The 25,218-nt window shown below is 53.2% G+C and overlaps 1 protein-coding gene across 10 annotated transcripts; it reads left to right on the top strand.

The window, feature by feature from the left end:
- The first annotated feature begins 187 nt into the window (after nt 1–187).
- On the top strand, nt 188–22,845 carry ATP8B2 (ATPase phospholipid transporting 8B2). 10 transcript variants are annotated; one of them, XM_029228594.1, is made up of 28 exons: nt 213–340; nt 2,786–2,853; nt 5,087–5,145; nt 5,509–5,622; nt 5,743–5,841; nt 6,115–6,176; nt 6,278–6,350; nt 6,630–6,700; nt 6,955–7,034; nt 8,255–8,413; nt 8,629–8,717; nt 10,566–10,762; nt 13,484–13,692; nt 13,903–14,037; nt 14,551–14,594; nt 14,854–15,019; nt 15,313–15,501; nt 15,654–15,769; nt 15,858–16,022; nt 16,107–16,218; nt 16,357–16,462; nt 16,587–16,731; nt 16,910–17,093; nt 17,239–17,462; nt 17,733–17,816; nt 18,154–18,399; nt 18,554–18,692; nt 20,333–22,845. In XM_029228594.1, the coding sequence occupies exons 2-28, from the start codon at nt 2,823–2,825 to the stop codon at nt 20,923–20,925; spliced, it is 3,891 nt and encodes a 1,296-aa protein (XP_029084427.1). In that variant the 5' UTR covers nt 213–340; nt 2,786–2,822; the 3' UTR covers nt 20,926–22,845. The 10 variants fall into 10 exon arrangements, 9 of the variants coding, with proteins under 9 accessions (XP_029084430.1, XP_029084427.1, XP_029084423.1 ...); XM_029228590.1 differs by lacking the exon at nt 213–340 and adding an exon at nt 623–634 and having other exon boundaries at nt 770–2,853; XM_029228592.1 differs by lacking the exon at nt 213–340 and having other exon boundaries at nt 727–2,853; nt 20,333–20,463; nt 20,720–21,550.
- Nucleotides 22,846–25,218: the final 2,373 nt, after the last annotated feature.

Raw genomic sequence — 25,218 nt, 5'->3', positions numbered from 1 at the left:
TGGTTGGGGCGGGGATAGCGGCCTCACACTGCGGAGGAGCATCAGAGGGGTTAAGACCCTCCCCCTGCCCCGCACAAAGATGGCGGCTCCCGCCTTCCCTCTCCCTCATCCCTCCCCAAAACCCCCTCCCGCCCCCCGCCCTCTCCCGCCACCTCCGTCACTTCCGCCCCGCCGTGGCCGAAACTGACACAAAGTAGCGGGCCGAGGCCCTGGGGGGAGAGGGGCTGCAGCTGGGGGGGGGCGGGAGCCCGCGGGGAGCTGAGCCGAGCGCCCCCCGCCCCAGCTCCCGGCATGGGCAGGACGTGGCCGCCGGGGCGGGCGCCGAGCGCTGAGCGCTGAGGTGAGGTTTGGCAAGGCGGGGGCAGCAGCCCAGGAGCGCGGGGCCGGGAGGGCAGGGGGAGATGCTGCTGCGGACGCGGACTCGGGACTGGAGGGGCCGGGGCGGGGGGTGTGGGCAGGGGAGGACAGGGGACAGGGAGTCGGAGCTGCGGTGAGACGGAGGAGGGGGAGTGGATGATTGGAGAGAAGATGGTGTTGGGTGCCTAAGGGTGGGGGAGATTCGGGAGGCCGTCCGCAGGATGGGAGGGTGGGGTGCTGAAGGGGCGCGTGGAGACCAGCAAAGGGGCGCGGGAGTGTGGAGGAGAAGCTTATGGAGCAGCGGAGAGGGGAGAACCGGCCAGAGTCGTGGGGGTGAGGGGAGTACCCGGGGTCCGAGGGTTTGGGTGCCTGGAGAAGGGAGTTTGGGGGTGGTAGGCGTTGTCTCTGTAAGGTGGAGATCTCTGTGCGTGAGGAAGACCAAGGGTGCAAGGCGAGGTGCTAGCTCTGGGAGTCCAGAGCCGGGAGAGAGTCCTGGGTTCTGTCCTTGGCCATGGAAAGTGGCCAGGCGTTGGTGGCAAGTGAGCCGGGGGTCTTGGATTCCATTCTCTTCTGTTTCCCTGACCTGCCCATAAATATCCCTGCCAGCTTCCTCTAAAAGAAGGGGTCAGGCTTCCTGGGTTTGGGCTGGAGGGGAGCAGGGGCCAGGCCTAGAGGAGGAGCCGTTTTCCTCCATGGAGCATTGCCTTCTTCCCAGAGCTGGCTATTTTTATCCCAAATGTGGCTGCAGAGGGGGCTGGGGCAGGGTGACGGGGCAGAGCCACGTGGCTAATGGGCCTGGGCTCAGAAAACCCAGGCTGTGTGAGACTGGGAAGGAGAAGTGAGAGAGGGTCCCTCTTCCCAGGTCTCACCCCTCCCTTTCCTTCCCTATTATGGCACCCCAGAGGGGATGAAGTCTGGGGCCAGCCAGCTTTCAGTCTCCCCAGGGTCTTAGAGGTAACTTTCCTGGTAGGTGTCCAGACTCCTGACAGCCTGTGCGGCTCCTTCATTAACTCTTTCTGTCATAGGAGTCAAACCCAGATCTTCAGGCTGATAGTGTTTCTTGATTGCCTCCCTCCCTGAGGGCGGGGCTGGCTATGGAACTTGTGATGCCCACCCTTGCATCCTCTCTTTTAACCTCTCCATGCCCCACCCTCCTATGACTCATACTCTAGACTGGGTGGAGACCCTGGCTGGGGGCCCTGTAGGAAGGCTTGGCATCTCGAAAACGTGGATGAGGTTTTTCTTCTTCCCTTGGTTGCCAGGGTTGGGGAGGGTCAGAGAGGAAAAGGACTTCTGGCTCTAGGTATATGCCTGACTGGGGTTCAGGAAGGGAGTCCGGCTTAGTGAACGAAGAATTGGTGTGGGTGACAGGGCCTTGGCCACAGTGTGTAATTATAGAGGCTGGGCAGACAGACAATTAGTATCTCTTAGGGCTGACAGGCGGGCAGGGTGTTCCCAGGAGGCTGGAGACAGGGGAACCAAGGGGTAGGAAGGCTTTCCACCCAGACAAAGAAAGAGGTGGACAAGAGGACCCAGGACCTGGGTGGCAGCTTCCTTTGAGCTAAGCTGGGATGAGGCTCTGTGACCCTGTCTTATAGGCCAGGGCTTTTACCTTTTTAGGTGAAAGGAAGGACATAGGGAGATAGAAAGAAGCAGAGGTCCATCTGACTGATGCTTCCTGAGCTTTCACCCAGTGCCAGACTGACTGGACTAGGCTTGGGGTGAGAGAGAGAGAGATAGGGATGACTCCCCAGCAGGGTTGAAAAGACCCCTTTGCTGGCCCAGAAGGGCGGCTAACCCAGACTGAGAGGAAGTGGTTTGGGGACTGTGTGCAGGAAGTGAAGGCCAAGCCTCTAAAGTGAGCTCCCCTGGAGGAGGTGATAATGGAAGCCCCAGTAATGGGGGGGGGATGGGAAGATTATAAGCTTTTTGAGAAGGGTGGGGCCTGCCCACCCTGTTTCCTGATGCTCTGCCAGGTGTTTCCTGGCTCTTGTTCCCTCAACCCCACCCTTTAGTGGAAATTCTGCTTTCCAGTAAACACAGGCACCCACTCACTGCCACCAGGAGGGCACATGGGGCATCCATTGTCCCTGGGATGGGTACCTTGAGAGCTGTGCCCCCTCCTGTCAATATCTGGCTTCTTCTCTTTGCCCCCTTCCTTTCCCAGCAGGTCTTGGTTTTTGTAAAGGGTCAGTCACCTCATGTTATCCAAGGCAGAGGCATTGGGGGAGGTGGTGGGGAAGTTCCCTCTTCTTTCTCAGGGACCTATCAGGGCAGTAAGAGCAGAGTGTTGCTGTGGAGTTAGTGGGGAAGGCTGGGGGAGGGGCAAGGTCAGAAATGGGGAAGAAAACCTTCAGGAGGAGTCTGAAAAGGGGAATGAAGGTTGCCCTCAGTTTCCTGACCTCACGCATATGTCACGTTCCTGCAGGGTCTCCCATGGGATTGCTGGGACCTTGCTGGGTGAGATGGCACTGTGTGCAAAAAAGCGCCCCCCAGGTAAGACAGGCAGGAGGCGGGGTCGGGGGGAATCCCTGGGACCATCAAGAGTGGGTGTTATTATGACTCAGGGAGCAAAGGAAGAGGGACGACAGGTAATGAGCCTGAAGGAGGGTAGATTGCAGCCCCTATCCATCCTGGGGGGAGCCTTAGGAAACCGAATTCTTCGCCTTGATTCCCTAAGCTGGGTTCTTCCCCAGGAGGGTGCTGAGTACCTGCCCCTCACCCCCAAACACATAGACTCTTATCTTGGGGCACCTGGAGCTCCTATTCTGTGGTCTGGGGAGCCCGGGGTGCTGTGTTCCCACCATCTCCTCTCCGTCCTCGCACTTCGTTTCCTCCCCTCATTTTCCCATCCAAGGCCAGGTCCTCCTTGTTTTTCTGAGGGCGGGGGTGGGGGTGGGAGGCGGTGGGATGAAAGCGGTTGCCCCGGACAACGCTGGCAGTCCCCTCACCCGCATTGGCCGGGCCGAGGGAGGCGGGACTCCGTGCTGGCTTTCGCCTACGCGGCGCGCTGGCAGGCTGCTACCCCTGCAGTCGGGGGAGCGGGCGGGGGCGGAGCCCAGGGAGTGCAAGTCGTGTCCGGGGCCACTCAGAGCGCGCTGGCGTCCGCGGGGGACATCGGGGGCGGCGGTGGCGCAGCAGAGCGCGCGGCGTCGCTGGGTGCGGGCGACCGGGAGGATGGCCGTGGCTGCAGGTGGGGCGCGCGCCACACGGCCGGGGCTCCACTCTGAGCTGCCGCAGCTCCGGTGCCTCCCTGGGGGGCCGCCCCATCGGAGCCGCTGAGGCCGAGGACAGACCGACAGACAGCCCGCCCTTCCCCCGCTCAAACTGGGATCATGACGGTCCCCAAGGAGATGCCCGAGAAGTGGGCCCGGGCCGGGGCTCCCCCCTCCTGGAGCCGAAAGAAACCCTCTTGGGGGACAGGTAACAGGAGGCAGCGACTGGCAGCTCTCCCGAGCCCGTAATTTACCCCCTTCCTCCCTCACATTCGCTTGTCCCCGGCCTCCCCCAGCCTTCCCTTGTCCTCTGCAAACCCAGAGATCCTGACTCCGAAGCGTTTGGTCCCTGCCTCTCCTTTTGCATGGTCTTTGGTGACTGCACAGGCACTCAGCCTGAGGGGTCCCCTCTGGGGAAGTTTTGGGAGTAAAGTGACCATGCAGGGAAGGAGCACTCTGGGTAGGCAGAGGATGCTTTGGTCTGAGGTTTTTGTTACTGCAGTGTGCCCTGCAGGGGGCTTGGGAGGGGGTGAGGGAAGGCATCTGGAATGCTGCCTTTGGCTCCAGGACCGGTTTGCATTATGTTTACTGCCTAACCAGGGTACCCCCTTTTTCAGCCTATGGTCCTGACCACGGGAGATGGGCTGGAGAACACTTCCTAGGACAACCCCATATTCTGGGACCTGAACTTGGTGCCTGCAGTCCCAGATCTGTGGGTGTTCAGAATAGGTGTAGTTCATTTGTCACTCAGTGACAGATGTGTTTTTTAGGGGAAATATGTGCAGATGGCACAAGAAAGGTTATGGTTAGAGAGCAACTGCTTCAGCTACATCCCATTCCTCCCTCTTTCATCTCTGTCTCAGTCTGCATGACCCATATCCCTGACCAGCCCCCGCCCCCACCCCCGACTTGAAGATGAGCTTTGAAATAAGATGATGTCATTGTGGGCCAGTCAGAAGCCGCTGCTGATGACATGTGACAAGCAGAGGCTTCTGTAGGGGGGACTGCACGTGGGGCTGGGATGCTGCCGCAGAGCAGTTCCAGGGCACAGTGACCCTCTGTCTTGCCACCCACCCCACCCACTAGGTTAGGAGGAGGGCAGTACTGTGGCTTGATCTGCAGGGGTTTCCAGGAGACGGAAGCTTAGTGTCTTCAGCTACTGTTTTTCTGGAGATACCCAATGCCGTTAATTCCTACAGCATTAATTAAAGGGATGGGGGAGAGAAACTGAGTGTCCCCAGTGGAAGACCTTGATGGTTGTTGGTGAGGAAAGGAGAAGGCATCTTGCCCTGAGAATGTAATACCTCCAGAGCCCAGTGGTCAGGCTGGTGGTGAGAGGTGGACTAGAGGGAAGAATTTAGTGGCACCTCAGGTGTGGTGCTAACTCCTTAAAAACTGTGTGCTGTGGCAGGAACCAAGGCCCCTCAGTGGAAAACCCATAGAGTGGGGTGGGCCTGACAAGGTGTTGGGCCAGGCCTCAGTTTGCTCCTGACTGCAGCATCATTCTGTTGCAGAAGAAGAAAGGAGGGCGCGGGCCAATGACCGAGAATACAATGAGAGATTCCAGTATGCGGTAAGTGGCTCTAGACCACCTGTGCTCTCCTCCTGAGTCAGAAAGGGGAAAGGTGCATCCCATCTGTCCTAGGCTGGGACACAGGGCTGACTGCTGGGAGAGTGCTTGAGGGAGGGGAAGGCAGCCTCCTCGCCACTCTCCACCTGCTGTGTGCTGAATTTTTCATGGCCTTCACCTGTCAGTGAAGCAGGATACATTGACCCTGTGAGACTCTCTTCCCTCCTCCTCTTTCGCCCTCCCACACCTCTGGTCACTGGCTTTTGGGGACAGAGGTTTGGAAAGTGTGGACGGAGGAGGCAGCCTCAGTCTCATTCTGGGTTGGGGTTGGAGGCTGCCTGATTATCTTCTCTCCCACTGCCACAGAGTAACTGCATCAAGACCTCCAAGTACAATATTCTCACCTTCCTGCCTGTCAACCTCTTTGAGCAGTTCCAGGAAGTTGCCAATACCTACTTCCTGTTCCTTCTCATTCTGCAGGTAAGTGACCTGTGGTAAACCCTTTGCAACTCACAAAGCGATATAAAGTCAAGGAAGAGAAAGGTCTAGGGGAAACGAGGACGGGGCCTCGGAAGCATGCCTTCTCTTTCCTTTTTTCAGTTGATCCCACAGATCTCCTCCCTCTCCTGGTTCACCACCATTGTGCCTTTGGTTCTTGTCCTCACAATCACAGCTGTTAAAGACGCCACTGATGACTATGTGAGTTGTTTTCATTCTTATACCTTTTTCCCACCCCCCACCCCACAACTCACTTTCCTCCACCCAGCACAATTCCTCAGTGACCTTGCCATTCTTTACCTGGTCCAGCTAGATCCATGATATCTTGGCCGAGAGTAGGGAGGGAGAGTCAGGGAGAGAGTAGACCTGTGAACAGGTGTAGACAAGGTGGTACCCAGCATGCTCTGCATTCCACTGATCATCTAAGTCCCTTGGAGCGGGAGAAGGTGTCTTACCTTTCTTTCCTCTCTTCAGTTCCGCCACAAGAGTGATAACCAGGTGAATAACCGTCAGTCTCAGGTGCTGATCAATGGAATGTGAGTGCCTGTTGGAGACTGAGGGCCTTGGGGAAGAAAGGGGTCCCCTGGGAACTTCTCTAGCTACTGACAGCCTCTTCTCTATCTTCTCATTGCCTCAGCCTCCAGCAAGAGCAGTGGATGAATGTCTGTGTTGGTGATATTATCAAGCTAGAAAATAACCAGTTTGTGGCGGTAAGGGACAAGGTGCCCCTCTAGGCCTACAGTGCTCTCCCTTTACTTTGGCAGAAAGGGATGAGTCTTTCCTGATTGACTATTGCCTCTTAAACACACATGGGAGGAAACTTTCTTGAGTGGGAAGCTTCTGTGTCATATTAATATGCCTCCTTTCTAGCCATTCACATGCTTGGGAGTAAGCAAACCAAGAGTGCTTAGTGGAAGGAGGGATCATCAAAGAGTCCATTGCGGGTGGAGGATTGGGTCTTTGGCCTTCTCACTAGGTTTTCTTTCTAGGCGGATCTCCTCCTCCTTTCCAGCAGTGAGCCCCATGGGCTGTGTTACATAGAGACAGCAGAACTCGATGGGTAAGTCGCATGCTCAGTGTCATACATCTCCTTCTGCCTCCTTTGGGGTAACAACCTTGCTTTTGAAAGAGGTTCCCAGGTCTGGGCTCTGTACCTTTTGGAAAATTGATGGGTAAGAAAGCCTTTGGGGTGTGTAAAAGAATTACCACCTAGTAATGCCTGCGGTGGGGGGGTGGTCCTCCATGGTCAGGTGCCCCCAGGTAGAATCTAGAGGAAGAGAAGGGAACCAGGCCTCAGGGACACTGTCCTTCCAGAGAGACCAACATGAAAGTACGGCAGGCGATTCCAGTCACCTCGGAATTGGGAGACATCAGTAAGCTTGCCAAGTTTGATGGTGAGTAATTTTGGAGAAGCAGCTTTCAGGTAGAGGAGGTGGGTGGGTTTGGGGGTTTAAATTGTGCCTTCTCTTTTTGGCTTCTTGTTCCTGTGATTATGCACCGCTCTGGACTTTTTTGGGTTTTTGGGAGGCAGGGGTGTCAGGAATGCCAGGTGGCTATCATTTACTTGTGAATTGATGGTCATTTCAAGAGATCCTCATGGCTGATAGCTCCCTCCTTGCTGTACATGTTGAAATTCAGCTTATTCTTATTTCTTATTTGTCTCAGAATAATGATATATGCTCCTTCTAACAAGACAAACTATGTAGCACGTATAAGAAAAAGCCCTCCTTCCCTCCAATTCTAGTCTCCTTAGGTAGTCACGTTAACTGGCAGTTTAGTGTGTATTCATCCACACTTTTCTGTTTATACAGACACGTGAGCATAAATCAATGGGATCATACTGTACTAAAATCTCTGCAACCGCCTTTCTGTACTTACTAAATTCATCATAAGTATCTTATCATGTCACTATGTAAAGAAATTTACATCATTCTTTTTCATAACCCTATAATGTTTCATAGAATTGATGTATTGTAATTTGTTCAGCTCTCCCCTGACTATTCAGTTGTTTCCAGTCTTTTGCTCTTCAAATAATGCTTCAATAAAATTGTTTTGAGCTATGCTATCATTTTTTTTTTTTAATTTGGCTGTGTTGGGTCTTCGTTGCTGCACGCAGGCTTTCTCTAGTTGCAGTGAGGGGGAGCTACTCTTCGTTGTGGTGCACGAGCTTCTCATTGGGGTGGCTTTTCTTGTTGTAGAGCACAGGCGCATGGGCTTCAGTAGTTGTGGCACGTGGGCTCAGTAGTTGTGGCACATGGGCTTAGTTGCCCCGTGGCATGTGGGATCTTCCTGGACCAGGGCTCGAACCCATGTCCCCTGCATTGGCAGGCGGATTCTTAACCACTGCGCCACCAGGGAAGCCCTATGCTATCATTTCTGTAGAATGAATCCCCAAAGTGTGATTACTGGGTCTGAGGCTATGTGTACTTTTAATAGGAGTTCATGCTGCTTCATTCCTTTCCCAGAAAGTTGCATCAGTTCACACTCCCACCAGCAGTGTGTGATGGGCTCACATCCTAACACCATCTCCCTGCAGCTTCTTTTTCTGTGTTGCTGTCTCATGGTTAAGCTACAGACTGCACCTTGAACGGGGGCACTCTTGTCTTCTGTTCAGGTGAAGTGATCTGCGAACCTCCCAACAATAAGCTGGACAAATTCAGCGGAACCCTCTACTGGAAGGAGAACAAGTTCCCCCTGAGCAACCAGAACATGCTGCTGCGGGGCTGCGTGCTGCGAAACACCGAGTGGTGCTTCGGGCTGGTCATCTTTGCAGGTGAGCCTCCTAGGGCCCAAAGAAAGAAGGGTGAGAGTTGCTGCCTTCACCCTCCCGCAGGAATGTGGGAGGAAGCTGAGTGGGCCCTGGATCCAAGCTTCTCATCCACCCAGTGTCTCTCTTCCACCCTGATGTCCTGTAGTCTGGGGACCAGGGCAGAAGCCCAGAGGCAGATTTGTTATTTGGCTTTCCCAGCCCTTCGCATTCCTTTCTAGGTCCTGACACTAAGTTGATGCAGAACAGCGGCAGGACAAAGTTCAAGAGAACAAGCATTGATCGCCTAATGAATACACTGGTGCTCTGGGTAAGGCTTTCCACATATGGTTCCTGCCTCTGCCCTTCTGGTTCTCCCTGGGCGGGTCCCTTTACTTCCATCTCTCCTCTCTGGTCAGTAGTCAGGTTTTAGCTTTTAAAGCCACTGGCAGGTCAACCACTCAAAGACAGTGTTTATTTCAGGCTCTTTTTGGACTTGGAAGACGTTATTTAAAAAACCTTAGGAACGTGCATGAATCAACAACTTAAAGAAAGTTAAAACAAATCTTCCCTTCTCTGGATTCCAGTTATGATGGTGACTTAGTGTAGCATGTGACCTTCTGTTTGCTTTGCCAGGGACAAGGAGGCCTTCATGGGGATGGAGAGCGAATTAAAAGAAAAATTTCCATTTGGAGGATGGATAGCAGGGTCTTTTCCCCTGACTTCCAAGAGCAAAGGATCCCAAAGGAAAAGTTTCTGTTTTAGTTTTTGGCAATTCCTGAATCCTTCTCTTGTTTGGCTAGAAATTTGAGCTCCTTGTTGGGCTCTCCTCCCCTTCTTGTGCTCCCACTGCCTGCTGCCTGCCCCCCACACGCCAGCTTGCAAAAGCTGGGGTCAGCCTCTGGTGAGACAGTTTCCTCCCTGGCCTTGAAGGGTTTGCAGAAACCCCAGTCTGAGAGGCTATCAGGCCAAGGCTTGCATCGCCCCCTGGTAGTCCTTGGACATCAGGATGTTTCCTGCTTTGCTTCAAAGCATCCAGAGTGGAGGCAGCTTTGAAGATAGATGTCTGAAATCACGCAATGGTCTCAATTTTTTTCTTTTAAACCACCAAAACTTTCTTATGATCCTTCTTCAAGGACTCCAAACTTTATAAGTTTTTTGACTATTAAGAAATCTACATTTATGAAGACATAATTTGTGTCTTGGTTAAAAGACTTTTTTTGGCAATCTGTATAAGATAATGAACATTACAGAAACTTGGCACTTTTTTTTAAAAAATTTATTTATTTATTTATGGCTGCGCTGGGTCTTAGCTGTCGCATGTGGGACCTTTAGTTGCAACATGAGAACTCTTAGTTGTGGCATGTGGGATCTAGTTCCCTGACCAGGGATTTAACCCAGGCGCCCTGCGATGGGAGCGTGGACTCTTAGCCACTGGACCACCAGGCAAGTCCCGGCATTTTTGTTAGCTTGTAGAGGCTTAGCTCCGGTAAATGGGTGATTTCTAATAAGCTTCTTTGGTATGTTGAAAGTAGCTCACCCCCACTCTTACCATTGTTGAGGTCTCCCAAATGTTTTAGGATGTCAGAGTGGGAGCTACACAACCATTTCAGCCCTCCCAGCATACAGTTGAGAAAACATCGTGAGAGAAAGTCGACGTGATGGTCAGTGACAGACTAGAACCTGTCACCAGTTCTGGGTGCTTCCCACTAGAGCATGCCACCATTTTAAAGATGCCTGAGGGACTTCCCCGGTGGCGCAGTGGTTGAGAATCCACCTGCCGATGCAGGGGACACGGGTTAGAGCCCTGGTCCGGGAAGATCTCACATGCCACGAAACAGCTAACCCTGCGAGCCACAACTACTGAGCCTGCGTGCCGCAACTACTGAAGCCCACATGCCTAGAGCCCATCCTCCGCAACAAGAGAAGCCACCGCAATGAGAAGCCTGTGCACCGCAATGAAGAGGAGCTCCTGCTCGCCACAAATAGAGAAAGCCTGTGCACAGCAACGAAGACCCAACGCAGCCAAAAATAAATAAATAATAAATAAATTTATATAAAAAAAAAAGATGCCTGAGCTTTCAAGGGCTCAGGGTACCAGTGGTGACCTTCAGAGATGCACTTGGTTTTGAGGGCTTCCTAAGTGGCAGCTTAGCCTCTGCTTCTCATTTCTCTGCAGATTTTTGGATTTCTGGTCTGCATGGGGGTGATCCTAGCCATTGGCAATGCCATCTGGGAGCACGAGGTTGGGACACGCTTCCAGGTCTACCTGCCCTGGGATGAGGCGGTGGACAGTGCCTTCTTCTCTGGCTTCCTCTCCTTCTGGTCCTACATCATCATCCTTAACACCGTCGTGCCCATATCGCTCTATGTCAGGTATGTGCTCTCTCTGCTCTGGGGTCTCTCCAGGGAGCTCAGGTGGTCCCTTGGCAAACTTCAGTCTTCTGTGAAGATGAAATTCTCGAGAGGGAACTTGGGGTCCTCTCCTTCCTGTGCTGTGAACATTTTATATTATCTGTTTATCTTTTTGTACAAAGCAAACTTCACCACAGTTTCCTGGTACTTTGGATTGTATTAGAATAAAAACCATATTGATTTATTCAGCACATATTTATCGCTTGCAGACTTTGTGCAAAGAAGCATGCTAGGTGCTGTGGCACATACAAAGATGTATTAAGAATGGATTTCCTTCCCTCCAGGAGCTTCAGTCTAGTAGAGGGAGATAAATCTGAACATGTTATAAAACAAAATGGGAACTAGTGCTGTAACACGTTCAGTGTTACCCTTATGTGTAAAGCAAGGGGACACAGTTGATGTGTAATACAGCCTCTGCCTTCAAAAGCAGCAAACTGGTAGGGGAGGAGAGATGCAAACAGTGTAAGACACCGAGCTACCATGCATCCCACTGAGATACCACAGAGGCACAAAGTGCCATGAGGGTTGGAAGAGCATTACTCCCCGCATAGTTAATCAGAGAGGACATCTTTGAAGAGGTTGCTGGTGAACTGAGCTTTGAATGGTGGCAGGGATGGGTGAAGGTGGAGCCTGGAGGAGAGGGCTGGAAACAAAGGCACAGAGATAGGGACCTTGCAATGGTTGGTCCTGGGACAGTTTGGCAGGATCATGGACTGTGAGTGGGGGGCTGTGAGACAGAGAGCTGGAAACACAAGCTTGTTCCCTATTGTGGAGGGTCCTGAATCTTTGCCAATGGACTTTTACTTAGGAAACCATTAAAAGATTCTTTAAAAAAGTCTAAAGAATGCTTTAGGAAGTGTTGGCTGGCAGTGGCCTACAGCATGAATAGGAGTAAGAGGACATCTAGGATGTTTGCAGGAAAGAGAATGTTAACAGGGAGAATGAACAGGAAGGGCGGGGGGATGCAGGAGGAAGAAAGAATGGCAAGAAGAGAGAAGATATTTTTGTATTTAGTGCCTTGCACTTGAGATAAGAGAACCTATGACTTTTTTTAATTTATCAAATTGTATACTTTATTATTATTATTATTATTTTGGCTGCATGGCTTGTGAGATCCTAGTTCCCTGACCAGGGATCAAACCCAGGCCCTCGGCAGTGAAAGCGCAGAGTCCTAACCACTGGACTGCCAGGGAACTCCCAACCTGTAACATTTTTGAGGAAATGCTTTACAGAGATGCTCAGATCTCTTCCCATATGTTGTTTTTTGTTCACATAGATTCCCCAAATAGTCCTCAGATCTCCCCACTAGCCACTGAGTCCTAGTGCTGTTGACAGTGAGTAGGAGATAAGGAGTTTCTGTGCTGAGGGTGGACAGTGGACAGGGGCTTTTGAACATTAGAAGGAGACTCAGAAGGCTTGTGGTTTAGTCCTGCCTACTCAGTAGCCACGTGACCTCAGGCAAATCCACAGTCCCTTAGGGCCTTGGTTTTCTCATGTAAAATGGGAAGAATAATACCAGTTTCATTCTCTTAATAGGGACATTTTGATATAAGATACAAGATTGGAAAATACTTTTTAAAAATTAAATTACTGTACGAATAACGGGTGGTAGCACGTTCATCATGATCATCACAACTCTGGTATTTCATTACTATTTAAAGGTTTTCTTGTTTCCAATCTGATTTTTTTTTTTCCACCTTTGGACTTTGCTGTCTTTGTTTTGTATCCAAGTTCACTCGAAACCTATGGTAGCTGCCTGAGAAAGTTTCTAAGTGTCATCAGGTTAACAGTGTGTGTTTGCGGGGAGGGTGGAGAGGGGACGCTTGATCAGCGGAGTGGGGCAAAGGCCATCAAGGCATTTCCAGCCAGCTCATTTTTTGTGTGGTAGCTGGATCCTGACAGCAGCCTCAGTCAGGTTGGAAGCAGGGTTCCAGGTGTGGCCCCATTGCTTGGCTGTGCTGGACCTAAACACGGGGCCCTTTCTGAGATGCTAACAGTCCAAATCCCAAGGGTAATGCCTAGTAAAGAGGATGATGCGAATACACCTTGGGATGCTGAGAGCCCTGTGCCGATGTAAATTGGTGTTATTCCCCAGACTCTTGAGGCCCCGCTTCCTTCTGGAGTCAGCATCTCAGTCTGCCCCGCCTTCTTCCCAAACACCCCAGGTCAGGTTGTGCAGCCCAGAGCCGGGCGGAAGGAGTGAGCTCGCCTGTGTTCGGGCAGCAAGGCACGGGCTCCAGGGCCTCCTCGGTTTTCTCTCCCTGCAGGGACGTCTGTGTGCCTGTGGCACGCGCAGCACCCTCATTATTTCTTTTTCTCTTTTTTTTTTCCTCTTCCTTCCCTCTTGCACTTTCTCTTGTTTTCTCTGCATGGTTTCTGTATTATTAGTCCTGAGGTAAGAACTGGTCGAGTGCCTTGTCCGCAGTCCCCTCTCCTCTGCCTGTGCCGTCTGTCCCGCCTGCCCAGGCCCTTTGCACCTTTTTTGTCTGGAGAGCGTCAGAGGGTCAGGGTCGGGGACCCCCACCTTTAGGCTCTCCTTGCCCTCCCGCACCCAGGTGTCCTTGCCCAGGTATCTGCTCCGTTCTTGTTTCTCCCCAGGCGGAGGGCCTGCAGCAAAGGCCCATGGGGGTGGGGTCCCCCTCCCCTTCCTGCCCCCAGCCTCACCTCCTGTACCCTGTGCAGCGTGGAGGTCATCCGCCTGGGCCACAGCTACTTCATCAACTGGGACAAGAAGATGTTCTGCATGAAGAAGCGGACGCCCGCGGAGGCCCGCACCACCACCCTGAACGAGGAGCTGGGCCAGGTGGAGTACATCTTCTCTGACAAGACAGGCACCCTCACCCAGAACATCATGGTCTTCAACAAGTGCTCCATCAACGGCCGCAGCTACGGTATGGCTGCACCTCCAGGGACCGAGGGCTTGCGTCTTGCCTGAAGGATTGTGCTACTGGGGCTCCCACAATTGTCTTGATGTTTGGGTTTTACTTCTTTCCTACCTGGGTCTGTGGGACTTGAGAGGGTCTGCTCTGCGCGCTGGGTCAGGAGGTAGACACTGACAGTGCTTCCCCTCTCCTCTGCTGGTGCCCTCACCCCGATCCCAGCTCCAGGCAATAGGGGAGCTCCTTGGCTGTTTGAAGTGAAGCCCAAGACACTGGCCCCTGGGCACACCGGCCAGGTTGGACCTTGTCAGCCCTGCTGGAGTCTAGACTCTCCCTGTGTTGCTGTCCAGGGCCCTTGTGAGTCTCTGAAATGTGACCATGGCCTTTCCAGTGTGGCCCCGCTGCAGTGGCCTTGTGGCTGAGCTGCTGGGATGGCTTGGGCAGCGTGTGTGGGGTCTTTTATGCAGAGTGAGCCCCTCTCCTAACTGCTTTCTCTACTAACCCAGGCCCCATGGCCAGTGTGTGAGGCTTTGTCTGTTGTGCAGGCCTAAAGAGCGAAAGGCACCCGAAGGGCCTGGGAGCCCTAGGGACATGGGTGTGGAATTGGAGCTGTCCTGGGGGGCAGCTGGAGCGTGGATGGGGATGGAGAGCAGTGGGTGTCATGGCTTTCAGTCCTGGGGTTCTGAGGATCCAGGGTGCCTGCACCTCCTGTCCTTTGAGTCAGCCGTGTGAATCTGGGTGACATTCACTCAGCGACTAGGGTTGCGGGTTCCAGATGCCTGTGGGGGTCCTGTGCTGGAGGCTTCTCCCCCTGCTCTGTGAGGTCTCGAGCTCTGACGGTGCTCCTCCTTCTGTCCTGGCTGTGTGTAGGTGACGTGTTCGATGTCCTGGGCCACAAAGCTGAATTGGGAGAGGTAAGGTCCAGACCCCATGGTGATTGTCTGTGCCAGTTAAACACAGGGTGCCTGGGCAGGGTTGGTGTGGTTAGGAGTGATGTGTTGTCTGGTCAGGAAATGGAGGCTGCTTGGAGGAAATGGTGTTCTAAGGAAGAGCTGGTAGCAGAAGTGGGAATCTTGAGGTCCACAGTGGACAGGATCTTGGTGGGGACAGCGCCTCCCTGGGAGGCAGCCTCGTGGCCCACCCTTTCCTGATCACACTCTTAACCTGCTCCAGAGGCCTGAACCCGTCAACTTCTCCTTCAATCCTCTGGCTGACAAGAAGTTCTTATTTTGGGACCCTACCCTCTTGGAGGCTGTCAAGATGGGGGACCCACACACGCACGAGTTCTTCCGCCTCCTTTCCCTGTGTCACACCGTCATGTCAGAAGAAAAGAACGAAGGTGAGGGACTTCGCTGGAGGTCTAGTGGTTAAGCCTCCACGCTTCTAATGCAGGGGGCCCGGGTTTGAGCCCTGGTCAGGGAACTAAGATCCCACGTGCTGCATAGCACGGCCTTAAAAAAAAAAAAGAAAAACGAAGGTGAGCCGAGGAGCTGGCTTGTGTTCTCCCCCACCTGACTTGTGCCTTTGGGCTCGGGCTGTGATCTGCAGTGTGGCTGCCTGGGCCTTCCTGGGCGGGACACTCGGCTGAGAATGGGGCCACTGACACCACCTGTGTTCTTCCTCCCCACCCAGGGGAGCTGTACTACAAAGCCCAGTCGCCAGACGAGGGGGCTCTGGTCACCGCAGCCAGGAACTTTGGTTTCGTATTCCGCTCTCGTACACCCAAGACCATCACTGTCCACGAGATGGGCACAGCCATCACCTACCAGCTGCTGGCCATCCTGGACTTCAACAACATCCGCAAACGGATGTCAGTCATAGGTGAGGCCGGGACGGGGGTGCGGGGGGCATTCAGGGGCAGCATGCAGACCCGGGATGGGTGAGGTGTACTGGGTGACCCTTGATGTTTTAAGGTTGGGGGGCTTCACCTGTCTGAATTTTTCTGGGACGTTCTCCCCCCGCCCCACCCGTAGTGCGGAATCCAGAGGGGAAGATCCGACTGTACTGCAAAGGGGCTGACACCATCTTGCTGGACAGACTCCACCACTCCACCCAAGAGCTCCTCAACATCACCACTGACCACCTGAATGTAGGCGTGAGGAAGGGAGCCCTGTGGTTCTGCTACTCGCGGGGTGGTGGGAGGGGCTGGGGGCTGACTCTCCTGACTCCTTCTCCAGGAGTACGCGGGCGAAGGGCTGAGGACCCTGGTCCTGGCCTACAAGGATCTGGATGAAGAGTACTACGAGGAGTGGGCCGAGAGACGGCTCCAGGCCAGCCTGGCCCAGGACAGCCGGGAGGACCGGCTGGCCAGCGTCTACGAGGAGGTTGAGAGCGACATGATGGTATGGGCCGCAGAACGGGCCAAGCGTGGGCAAGGAGGGGTCATGCCTGGACTCTCGTCCCAGGGACCCTTGTGGTATTTTCAGCTGCTGGGCGCCACGGCCATTGAGGATAAGCTTCAGCAAGGGGTTCCAGAGACCATCGCCCTCCTGACGCTGGCCAACATCAAGATCTGGGTGCTGACAGGGGACAAGCAAGGTGAGAACCAGCAGGGCCAAGGAGATTGCATCTGGACACAGCCCTGTGGAGTCCTTGCATGAGCCTGGGACATCGGGCTGGCAATTGCGCTGACCTTGTCGGGGGCCTGTCCAGAGCTCCTGCAATCTTTCTTGGTAGAGACGGCCGTGAACATTGGCTATTCCTGCAAGATGCTGACGGACGACATGACGGAGGTGTTCATCGTCACTGGCCACACGGTCCTGGAAGTGCGGGAGGAGCTCAGGTAAAAAGGCTCGAGGCAGGTAGATGCTCTGCAGTGTACCTGGGGGTCGGGCAGAGGTTCCCCGATTGGGCTTGAATCCCTGCTCCTGTCCTGGCAGACCACGGTCTCGTTTCCCCCTTCACAGGAAAGCCCGGGAGAAGATGATGGACTCGTCCCGCACTGTAGGCAACGGCTTCACCTACCAGGAGAAGCTTTCTTCTTCCAAGCTCACTTCTGTCCTGGAAGCCGTGGCTGGGGAGTACGCCCTGGTCATCAACGGGCACAGCCTGGTAAGTGTCGTCATCCTTCGCTTGGGCAGTATCTTTTCAGAGAGCGGCTCTTAGGTCTTACCATGTTCCCATTTCCCTGGACTTCAGGGGGCCTGCGGTCTTACAGGGACTTGGACGAGCTGACCCCCAGGTCTCTCCTGGAGAAGACTGGGGCTCTCTCAGCACTCTGTGTTCCCAGGCCCATGCGTTAGAGGCAGACATGGAGCTGGAGTTTCTGGAGACAGCCTGTGCCTGCAAAGCTGTCATCTGCTGCCGGGTGACCCCCTTGCAGAAGGCACAAGTGGTGGAACTGGTTAAGAAGTACAAGAAGGCTGTGACCCTTGCCATCGGAGATGGAGCCAACGACGTCAGCATGATCAAAAGTGAGTGGACTGCGTAGGTGTGGCGGCTGGGCGCTGGGGAAGGGAGAGGGGCCCAGGGAGGAATGATGGGGGAGGGGGCCAAAATGTGATGTGAGTCTGAAGGGTGTGGCTTTCTTCATCCTCTTGTCATCTCTTGTCTCTGCAGCGGCTCACATTGGTGTGGGCATCAGTGGGCAGGAAGGGATCCAGGCTGTCCTGGCCTCCGATTACTCCTTCTCCCAGTTCAAGTTCCTGCAACGCCTCCTGCTGGTGCATGGGCGCTGGTCCTACCTGCGCATGTGCAAGTTCCTCTGCTATTTCTTTTACAAGAACTTCGCTTTCACCATGGTCCACTTCTGGTTTGGCTTCTTCTGCGGCTTCTCGGCCCAGGTAGTGAGCTCCCCACTGCCCTGACTTACCAATCCTTAAGCTCCTTAAGGACAGAGATTGTATCTGTCCTGTTCATTGCTTGGTCCCCTTAGGGCCTAGCTGTTGTCTGATGCATGCATTTAAAAAAATGCTTGTTGAAGAAGTGGAGAGGGAGTTCCAGAAAATTCCTTAGGCCTCCACATGTGCCACGTCGGCTGTCTTCCTCCGCCTGATTTGTAGTGAAGAAAGACTGCATGTTCACTCCTCTCTCACTCCCTGTTCTCCTTCCAGACCGTCTATGACCAGTATTTCATCACCCTTTATAACATCGTGTACACCTCCCTCCCGGTCCTGGCTATGGGGGTCTTCGATCAGGTATGGGGGAGTTGGATGACCGGGCGGGCTGGGGAGAAAGACGTTGCTGCAAGGGAGCCACCTGATAGTGGTAGGCTTGTGCCCACTGCCTGTGGTCCCTGGGAAGGCAGTTCTGTGAGCTGGTCAGGGTGTGGCTGGTTCTCCCTCTCAGCCACACCTGACTTGTAACTCCCCTGGGTTGCTGAACAAAAGATGGATTGGGGGCAGCTGGCTTGAGGTCGGATATAGCTGTCGAATTTAGAAAAAAAGAGGCAGGGGGACAGAGTCTGCCCTTGGCCTTCCTGAGTTAAAGCGGCAGCTTCTGAGACTTCCTGTGCCGCTGGCCCTCCGCACACAGGATGTCCCGGAGCAGCGGAGCATGGAGTACCCTAAGCTGTATGAGCCAGGCCAGCTGAACCTCCTCTTCAACAAGCGTGAATTTTTCATCTGCATCGCCCAGGGCATCTACACATCTGTGCTCATGTTCTTCATCCCCTATGGGGTGTTTGCTGAGGCCACCCGCGATGATGGCACCCAGCTGGCTGACTACCAGTCCTTTGCGGTCACCGTGGCCACTTCACTGGTCATCGTGGTCAGTGTGCAGGTAGGAGGCAGTCCGGGAACTGGCCTCCCCTCTGGAAGGGGTGGGGCTCCTGTCCTTGGGGTACACTGGGCACTGCAGTTCTGTTCCTGGGAGGGGGGACTGGGTTTGTGTGTGTGGGGGTGCTCCTTCTGCCTGTAACAACTGCTTTTCGCAGATTGGGCTGGATACCGGCTACTGGACGGCCATCAACCACTTCTTCATCTGGGGCAGCCTGGCGGTTTACTTTGCTATCCTCTTTGCCATGCACAGCAATGGGCTCTTCGACATGTTTCCAAACCAATTCCGGTTTGTGGGTGAGTGCCTGTGGCTTCCTCTTTAATCAGTGAGGAATCACAGTTGTTCTGGGACTAACGGGGTAGGTAGGCATTTATTCAACACTCTTTATGTGCCAGGTATTCTGCCAGGGTGCTGTCGGGATCTAGTTGTATCCGACCCAGGCCCTGCCCTCAGAGAGTCTCTGTATCCATGAAAATGAAGAACAGCCCTGCCAGGCTACAAGGGAGGCGAAGCGGTGGCAGGCTTCATGGTCAGCAGAATGACTGTTTGTGGGGTGGTCAGGGATAGTCCCCCAGAAGAGGCTGCTGAGGGTGTAGCCAGGACTGGGGAGCCAGATTCCAAGCCAGAGAGCTGGAAGTGTGAAAAGGCTGTTTATTTCCAGGAAATAGAGAGTGCTCCAGCTAGGGTGGGACAAGAATACCCTTTGAGAAGCAGTGGAAGAGAGGCTAGAAAGGCAGGCCATTTGAGGAATCAGAATGCCAGGCTGTCAGGTGTGCACTTGACTTGCCAGGAGCCTCTTTTTTTTTTTTTTTTTTGAGGAGAGAGTGGGGAATGGCATCAAGGTACAAGGGTCATCAGCAAAGCCCTTTTGAGGAAGAGACATTGGCACAGAGAAATCTGAATAAAGGGAAGGAGTGAGCCATGTGCCTCTCTGGACAGGAACAGCCCAGGAAGAGGAAACAGTGATATGGAAGCCTTAGGTGAGGGCTTGTGGGGAGGTCGTCAGCAGCAGAGGAGCTGGGGGAGTGAAGGAAACGAGGTTGGAAGGTATGGCTGAGGCAGGAGGGCAGAGATGAGAATCAGTCCAGGTAATTTAAGCCTTTATAGGTCAAAGTAAGAACTTTGAATTTTAATGTAAATGTGATAGGAAGCCATCATCAGAGGGTTTTGAGCAGGGAAATGTCATAAACTTATTTATGTTTTTACAGGATCACTCTTACTGTTTTGTGGATAATAAAAGGTAGAGGGCAAAGGTAGAAACAGGGAGACCAGCTAGGAGGCTATAGCAGTAACCTAGGGGACAATGATGGTGGCTTGGAGTCTAGTGAAAAGTGGTGGAATCCCATAGATATTTTGGAAATGGAGCCAGCAGATTGGATGGGGGCCTGAGATGGTGGGGGTAGGAACCAGGTTGACTCCGGGGCTTTTACTTGGAGCAGCTTAGTGGGTGGTGGCATCTCCTGGGCTGGGAAAGACGTGGAGCAGATTGGGGTGGAGGGAACAGTAGTTCACTTTCAGCCGTGTGAAACCGAGGTGCCCGTTAGATGTTCAACAGAGATGTCAGGTTAAGGCAGTTAAAGAAGTAGGTCTGGGGACTTCCCTGGCCGCCCAGTGGTTATCATTTGGCACTTGCACTGTAGGGGGTGTGGGTTCGATCCCTGGTTGGGGAACTAAGATCCTGCATGTTGTGCAGCCAAAATAAGAAAAAAAAAAAGACAAAACAAAACAGGTCTGAAGTTGTTTTCAGAGTTTGGAGCTAGAGTTCAAGTTGGAGATAAATATTTGGAGAGCAGAGAGAAAGAGAAGCCAGGGATGACTTACGTTTTGAGACTGGGGAAGTAGGGCTGCCAGAAAAAGAAATGGGGAACTCAGCGGGGCGGTGCTGCCCTTGCACCTGCTTTGTGACTCCCAAGGCCCCTGACTCCTTTGTTCCCAGGTAATGCCCAGAACACCCTGGCCCAGCCCACCGTGTGGCTGACCATCGTGCTCACCACAGTCGTCTGCATCATGCCTGTGGTCGCCTTTCGGTTCCTCAGGCTGAACCTGAAGCCGGATCTCTCAGACACGGTGAGAGGCCAGCCTGTCTGCTTTGGGGGATGGAGCTCGTGTGTCCGAAAGCCCTTGGGCTTAAATACGCCTGTGGCTGCAGTTTCTGTTAAGTGCGTGGACGGTGGTCCTCTGCCCTTCCTGGGCTCAGACAGCCTGGGCAGTCTTGGAGGTGCCCGTGCCTGCCCCATCCCAGGCGCTCTGGGGCCCTTCCCTGAGGCGGTGTCTGACGCTGCCACGCTGATGGAGGCTCCTTCCCTCGTGCCTCCCCCGCCAGGTCCGCTACACCCAGCTGGTGAGGAAGAAGCAGAAGGCCCAGCACCGCTGCATGAGGCGGGTGGGTCGCACGGGTTCCCGGCGCTCCGGCTACGCCTTCTCCCACCAGGAGGGCTTCGGGGAGCTCATCATGTCTGGCAAAAACATGCGGCTCAGCTCCCTGGCGCTCTCTGGCTTCACCACCCGCTCCAGCTCCAGCTGGATTGAGAGCCTGCGCAGGAAGAAGAGTGACAGCGCCAGCAGCCCCAGCGGAGGGGCTGACAAGCCCCTCAAGGGGTGACGGCTGGGACGGGGACGCCCCTTGCCGGTGATCAGCGCACGCAGGGCTGGCCGGCCACCGAGAGGACAGCATCTCGGAACTGTGGGTCCTCATTCCTTGCCCAGGTCCTCATCCCATCTCCCCTGGTAGACTCTGTCCTGCTGGTCCCACTACGAGTGGCTGGGGCATCCCCAGCCCAGGGCCCTCCTAGCAGTTGGGAGGGTGGAGGGGGCCGGCCCCAAGGGCAGAGCGGGGGCTGACCAGCCCCAGTGGGGGATCAGATGTGGAACCAAAAACAGAAGAAAAAACTGTGAGAGATTGTGTCTGCCCCTGCCCTGCCTGGGAACCCACAGGGAGATTGTAATCTCTGTATTTTTTTACTCCCACTCCCCAGAGGGGCCCCAGAGCCCCTGTTCCTGAATTACACAAGAATGTATCATGCCGGGAAGCCAGAGACCTGCTGGGGCCCTCGGCCCCTCACAGTGTGTGTGTCTCTCCTTGATGTGTGTTTGTGTCCAGTTTGGTTTTGTCTCTTTTATTTGGCAAGTGGAGGAGGCCTTTATATGACTTTTATGTTGTGATTGGTGTCTTAACTCTCCTGGGGAAGAGGAGACCGGATAGATGTGGAGTGGTTTGGGAGGGGCTGGTGCCCACGAGGGACAGAGAGGCTGACCAGGGAGGGAGGTGCCTGTCAGCCACAGGGTGCGGGGAGAGTATACAGGGGTCTGCTCCTGTCTCCTTCCTCACCTTGAGAGTGAAGTGCTACCCCTCCTCAACACACGCAACTCCTGGATTCCGTAAGTCCTGCTGGTATTGGGCTGGAGCCTAGGAAAGTGGCCCTGTCCTTCTCAGTGACCTAAAGCTGGGTGTGAAATGTAGTCCTAAGAACATTTTCTTTCATTTTAAATTTAGACCCAAGTTCACTGGCAGAGTCTGTTCTGACTTTCCTTCTCCCTCCTCGTTGGTGTTTTCCTGCGCCTGAGGTGGCCCAAAAGGGGAAGCTGAGCACCATGAGATGAGGCTAAAGGGAAGCTGACCTCTACTTCTCCCTCTGGTAAAAGAGGTCCCACCCGCTCCAGGCCCAGCACGCGGCAGGATTTGGTGCGGTCCCTGTACTGAGTGGTGGGGAAAAGCAGGGGAGGCGGCTGCCCCGTGCCTGGCTTGGTCTGGACAGCAGAGCTTCGGCTTGCCTGTCCTTCCTCTCCATCATCTACACCTAGGAAGCACTTCCCCAAATTACGTGTCTCCCAAGTTAGTTGCTACCAAATCAGTCTTGGGAAGAACTTTTTCCTTGTCTTTGGTAGTGGAGAGGGTTACTCAGGAATGGTGTGGAGCTGGGAGTGGGCTATGTGGGAGTCCCAAGGGAACTGGAGGTGGGCTGCGTTGAGGCAGGGTGGGGTGGGCAGGGGATGGGGGCGGGGAAAGCTTGACAGGGAAATTCTTTAGGCCACATGGTTTACAAACCCAACATCATGTCTGTTTGTGTGTCTCTCAAGGTGAGAGTCTGATTTTTATACCAAAGAGGAAATGATTTTTTTTCATATTTTGTTTGTCTATATTATATAAATATAAATATATAAATATATATATATATATAAATATATATATATATATATATATATATATATACAGTTATATATATATTATTTTTTTGGTTCTCTCTCGTTTTTTAGGGAGGGAGGAAAGTACCAAGTTGCAATGAGCTGTAATTAAGGAACATTCTGTATAATTTATGACACATTTCTATACTTGCAAATATTATATCATTTTATGGATATAAGAGAAAAATGCCTTTTTATAAAATACCAGTTTCTGAGAAGTGTGTAATTTGTCTCTTTTCTGATGTTTAACCAAGACTGGTGGTAAAAGTAAAGACAGATAGAAACTGTTTCTTAAATGGAACTGAGTGGGTAGATGTGGGCCGAAGTGGAGAAAACAGAATCTGACTGGTGCGGTAGAGCACCTCCTCTGTTTGCACACCTTCTGGTATCTGAGTTTCAGCTGGAAGATGGGGCAGTGGGCGGGACTGACGTGGATCACAGGGACTTTGTGTTCTGCTGATGGCTGGGTGCTTAGGACCTTGACTGTTTGCTTTTCCAAACACAAGCCAAACTCTCATTCCTAACACATACCAGATAGGTGGGTATGTATAGGGGAAAGGACCGGGTAAATATTTTGATTTTTTTTTTTTTTTTTTAACCACCACCCCATGCCTTTTCCATTAGCACAGGCCTCATAGCCTCCCATCTTCCTGGCTTTTCACAGAAGTAAATATTAAGGAGCCTAAGTAGGGACTTCCCTGGTTGTCTACTGGTTGAGGTTCCACACCTCCACTGCAGGGATCCCTGGTCAGGGAACTAAGATCCCGAATGCTGTGCAGCTAAAAAAAAAAAAAAGAAGAAGGCAGCCCAATACTGCAGGAAGTGAAGGTTAGCAGATAAGGTGTGCTGTTGTCTTTCAGGGAGGGAGAGGGGTGAGGAAGCCAGGCGAGCTTGTGTCCTAGGAGAGCTCAGGGCTAGTGCTGGACTCTGATGCCCGTCAACTCCCCCACCCCACCCTTTCGTCTTCTGACCTAGCCAGTCCTTTCTGTCATGGTGGCAGTCCTTCCTCTTCCTCCCTTTCTTCCTTCTCAAAAATAGAGATTTCTGGGAATTCCCTGGTGGTCCAGTGGTTAGGACTCCTCGGTCCCACTGCAGGGGGCCCGGGTTCAATCCCTGGTCAGGGAACTAAGATCCAGCATGCCTCGCAGCGTGGCCAAAATAAATAAGTAAATAAAAATAAATAAATAAAACACAAAAATCTGTGGTACTTAAGCTTGGAGGAAAGACATGGAGATAAGATCAGTTTTCCTCCTGAGGAATAGTCTAGGGCAGGGATAGCCCACAGACCCCTGGGACACAAACTGGTACCTGCCTCCACACAGGAAGAACCTGTTCAGGTGCAAATCAGCCTTTTACCAGGCTCTTTCTGGAACCCTGAGCCTCAGGCAGCAAGTGGCATCTGGCCTCAATCCCCCCGCCCCCAGGACAGAGAAACAGGCCTTAATCCCTTGAGGCTGGTTAGGCTCCTAACTTTCCTGTTCCTGCCACTTTTCACCCCGAACAAAGGGCTGCTGCCCCTCACCCTGTGACAGATCCTCAGGGTCCCCACTCCCCACCCCACCCACTGCTGACCTACAAGAGAGGTTTCAGAGGACAGGCGAAGTGCTGTTCAAGCATGGAGAGAATGTTCTCCCCCACTTCTCAAATGAGCAGCTGAGGTCTCCCCTCACCCAGGATCCCATTATACATATCTGAGGGGCAGGGCCTGAGTTATTTTTACTCTTATTGCCTCTTGCAGATATCTTTTCTTCCATCTCTAGATAAGCACGAGTTGGAGTCTCCTGCCGCTCAGATAACCCATTTGTTCTTGGTTTCCTACTTCCTTCCCTGCACTCACTGGGGACTTGGGCACCTGGCTTACTGTCTTCTGGTCGCTTCTCCCACCATTACCCTAGTGCCTTCTCAGAATGTGTGTCTGAGAAACCCGTGTGATGCCCTCGCTTTGTTCTCCTTCGGCCTCATTTCTGAGGGCATTCACCTCCTCTCCACAAAACAGTGCACTCCCATGGGTGCCCCACTGCCATCGGGAGTGTCACCTCCGAAAGGTCATAATCCAGCATTTGTCTGTATCCTTCAGCTCCTCTGCCTTTCACCTATACTTCCAATACATACTACAAACTCCTCCTCTTCTGGTCGTGCAGCTCCTTTGTGTGGGCTCTTACTTGCTTCGCATCCCAGCCCATAGCCTGTGGTCTGGTATTAACCACTCTGCCCAGCAACACTCCGATGCTGGGTCAACATGCCGTGTCCCGTGGTGAGCTGTCCATGTGAAAGGAGGAAGCCGCATGACCATGTTGAGTAGAGGAGCTGGGAACTCACAGACTCCCGCCTCAGCAGGCCTGTCACATAGTGAGGCAATGCTGTGCATCTCTGCTCACTTTCATTCTGCTTCCCCTCGATAATTCCTAACTTTCTTCTCTTTCCTCAACTCCATCCCACCATCTCCCACCCTACCTTATGCAGATGGTTCTACCTCCTACTTCACAGAGGAAAATAACTTCTTCAGCTTTCCCCATCACCTACAAGTTTCACTCTGCAGAGGCAGGGTACGCAGCCCCCATCCTCTCACCTTCCATGATCCCCCATCCATTGTCCTCTTTCTTTTTCCTTTTTTTTTTTTTTTTTTGCGGTACGCGGGCC

Source organism: Monodon monoceros, unplaced genomic scaffold (assembly GCF_005190385.1).
Source record: "Monodon monoceros isolate NGI ecotype Baffin Bay Population unplaced genomic scaffold, NGI_Narwhal_1 Super_Scaffold_18, whole genome shotgun sequence".
Classification (NCBI taxonomy): domain Eukaryota; kingdom Metazoa; phylum Chordata; class Mammalia; order Artiodactyla; family Monodontidae; genus Monodon; species Monodon monoceros.
Note: the sequence above shows the minus strand (reverse complement) of the source record. Positions and strands in the feature narration are given on the sequence as shown.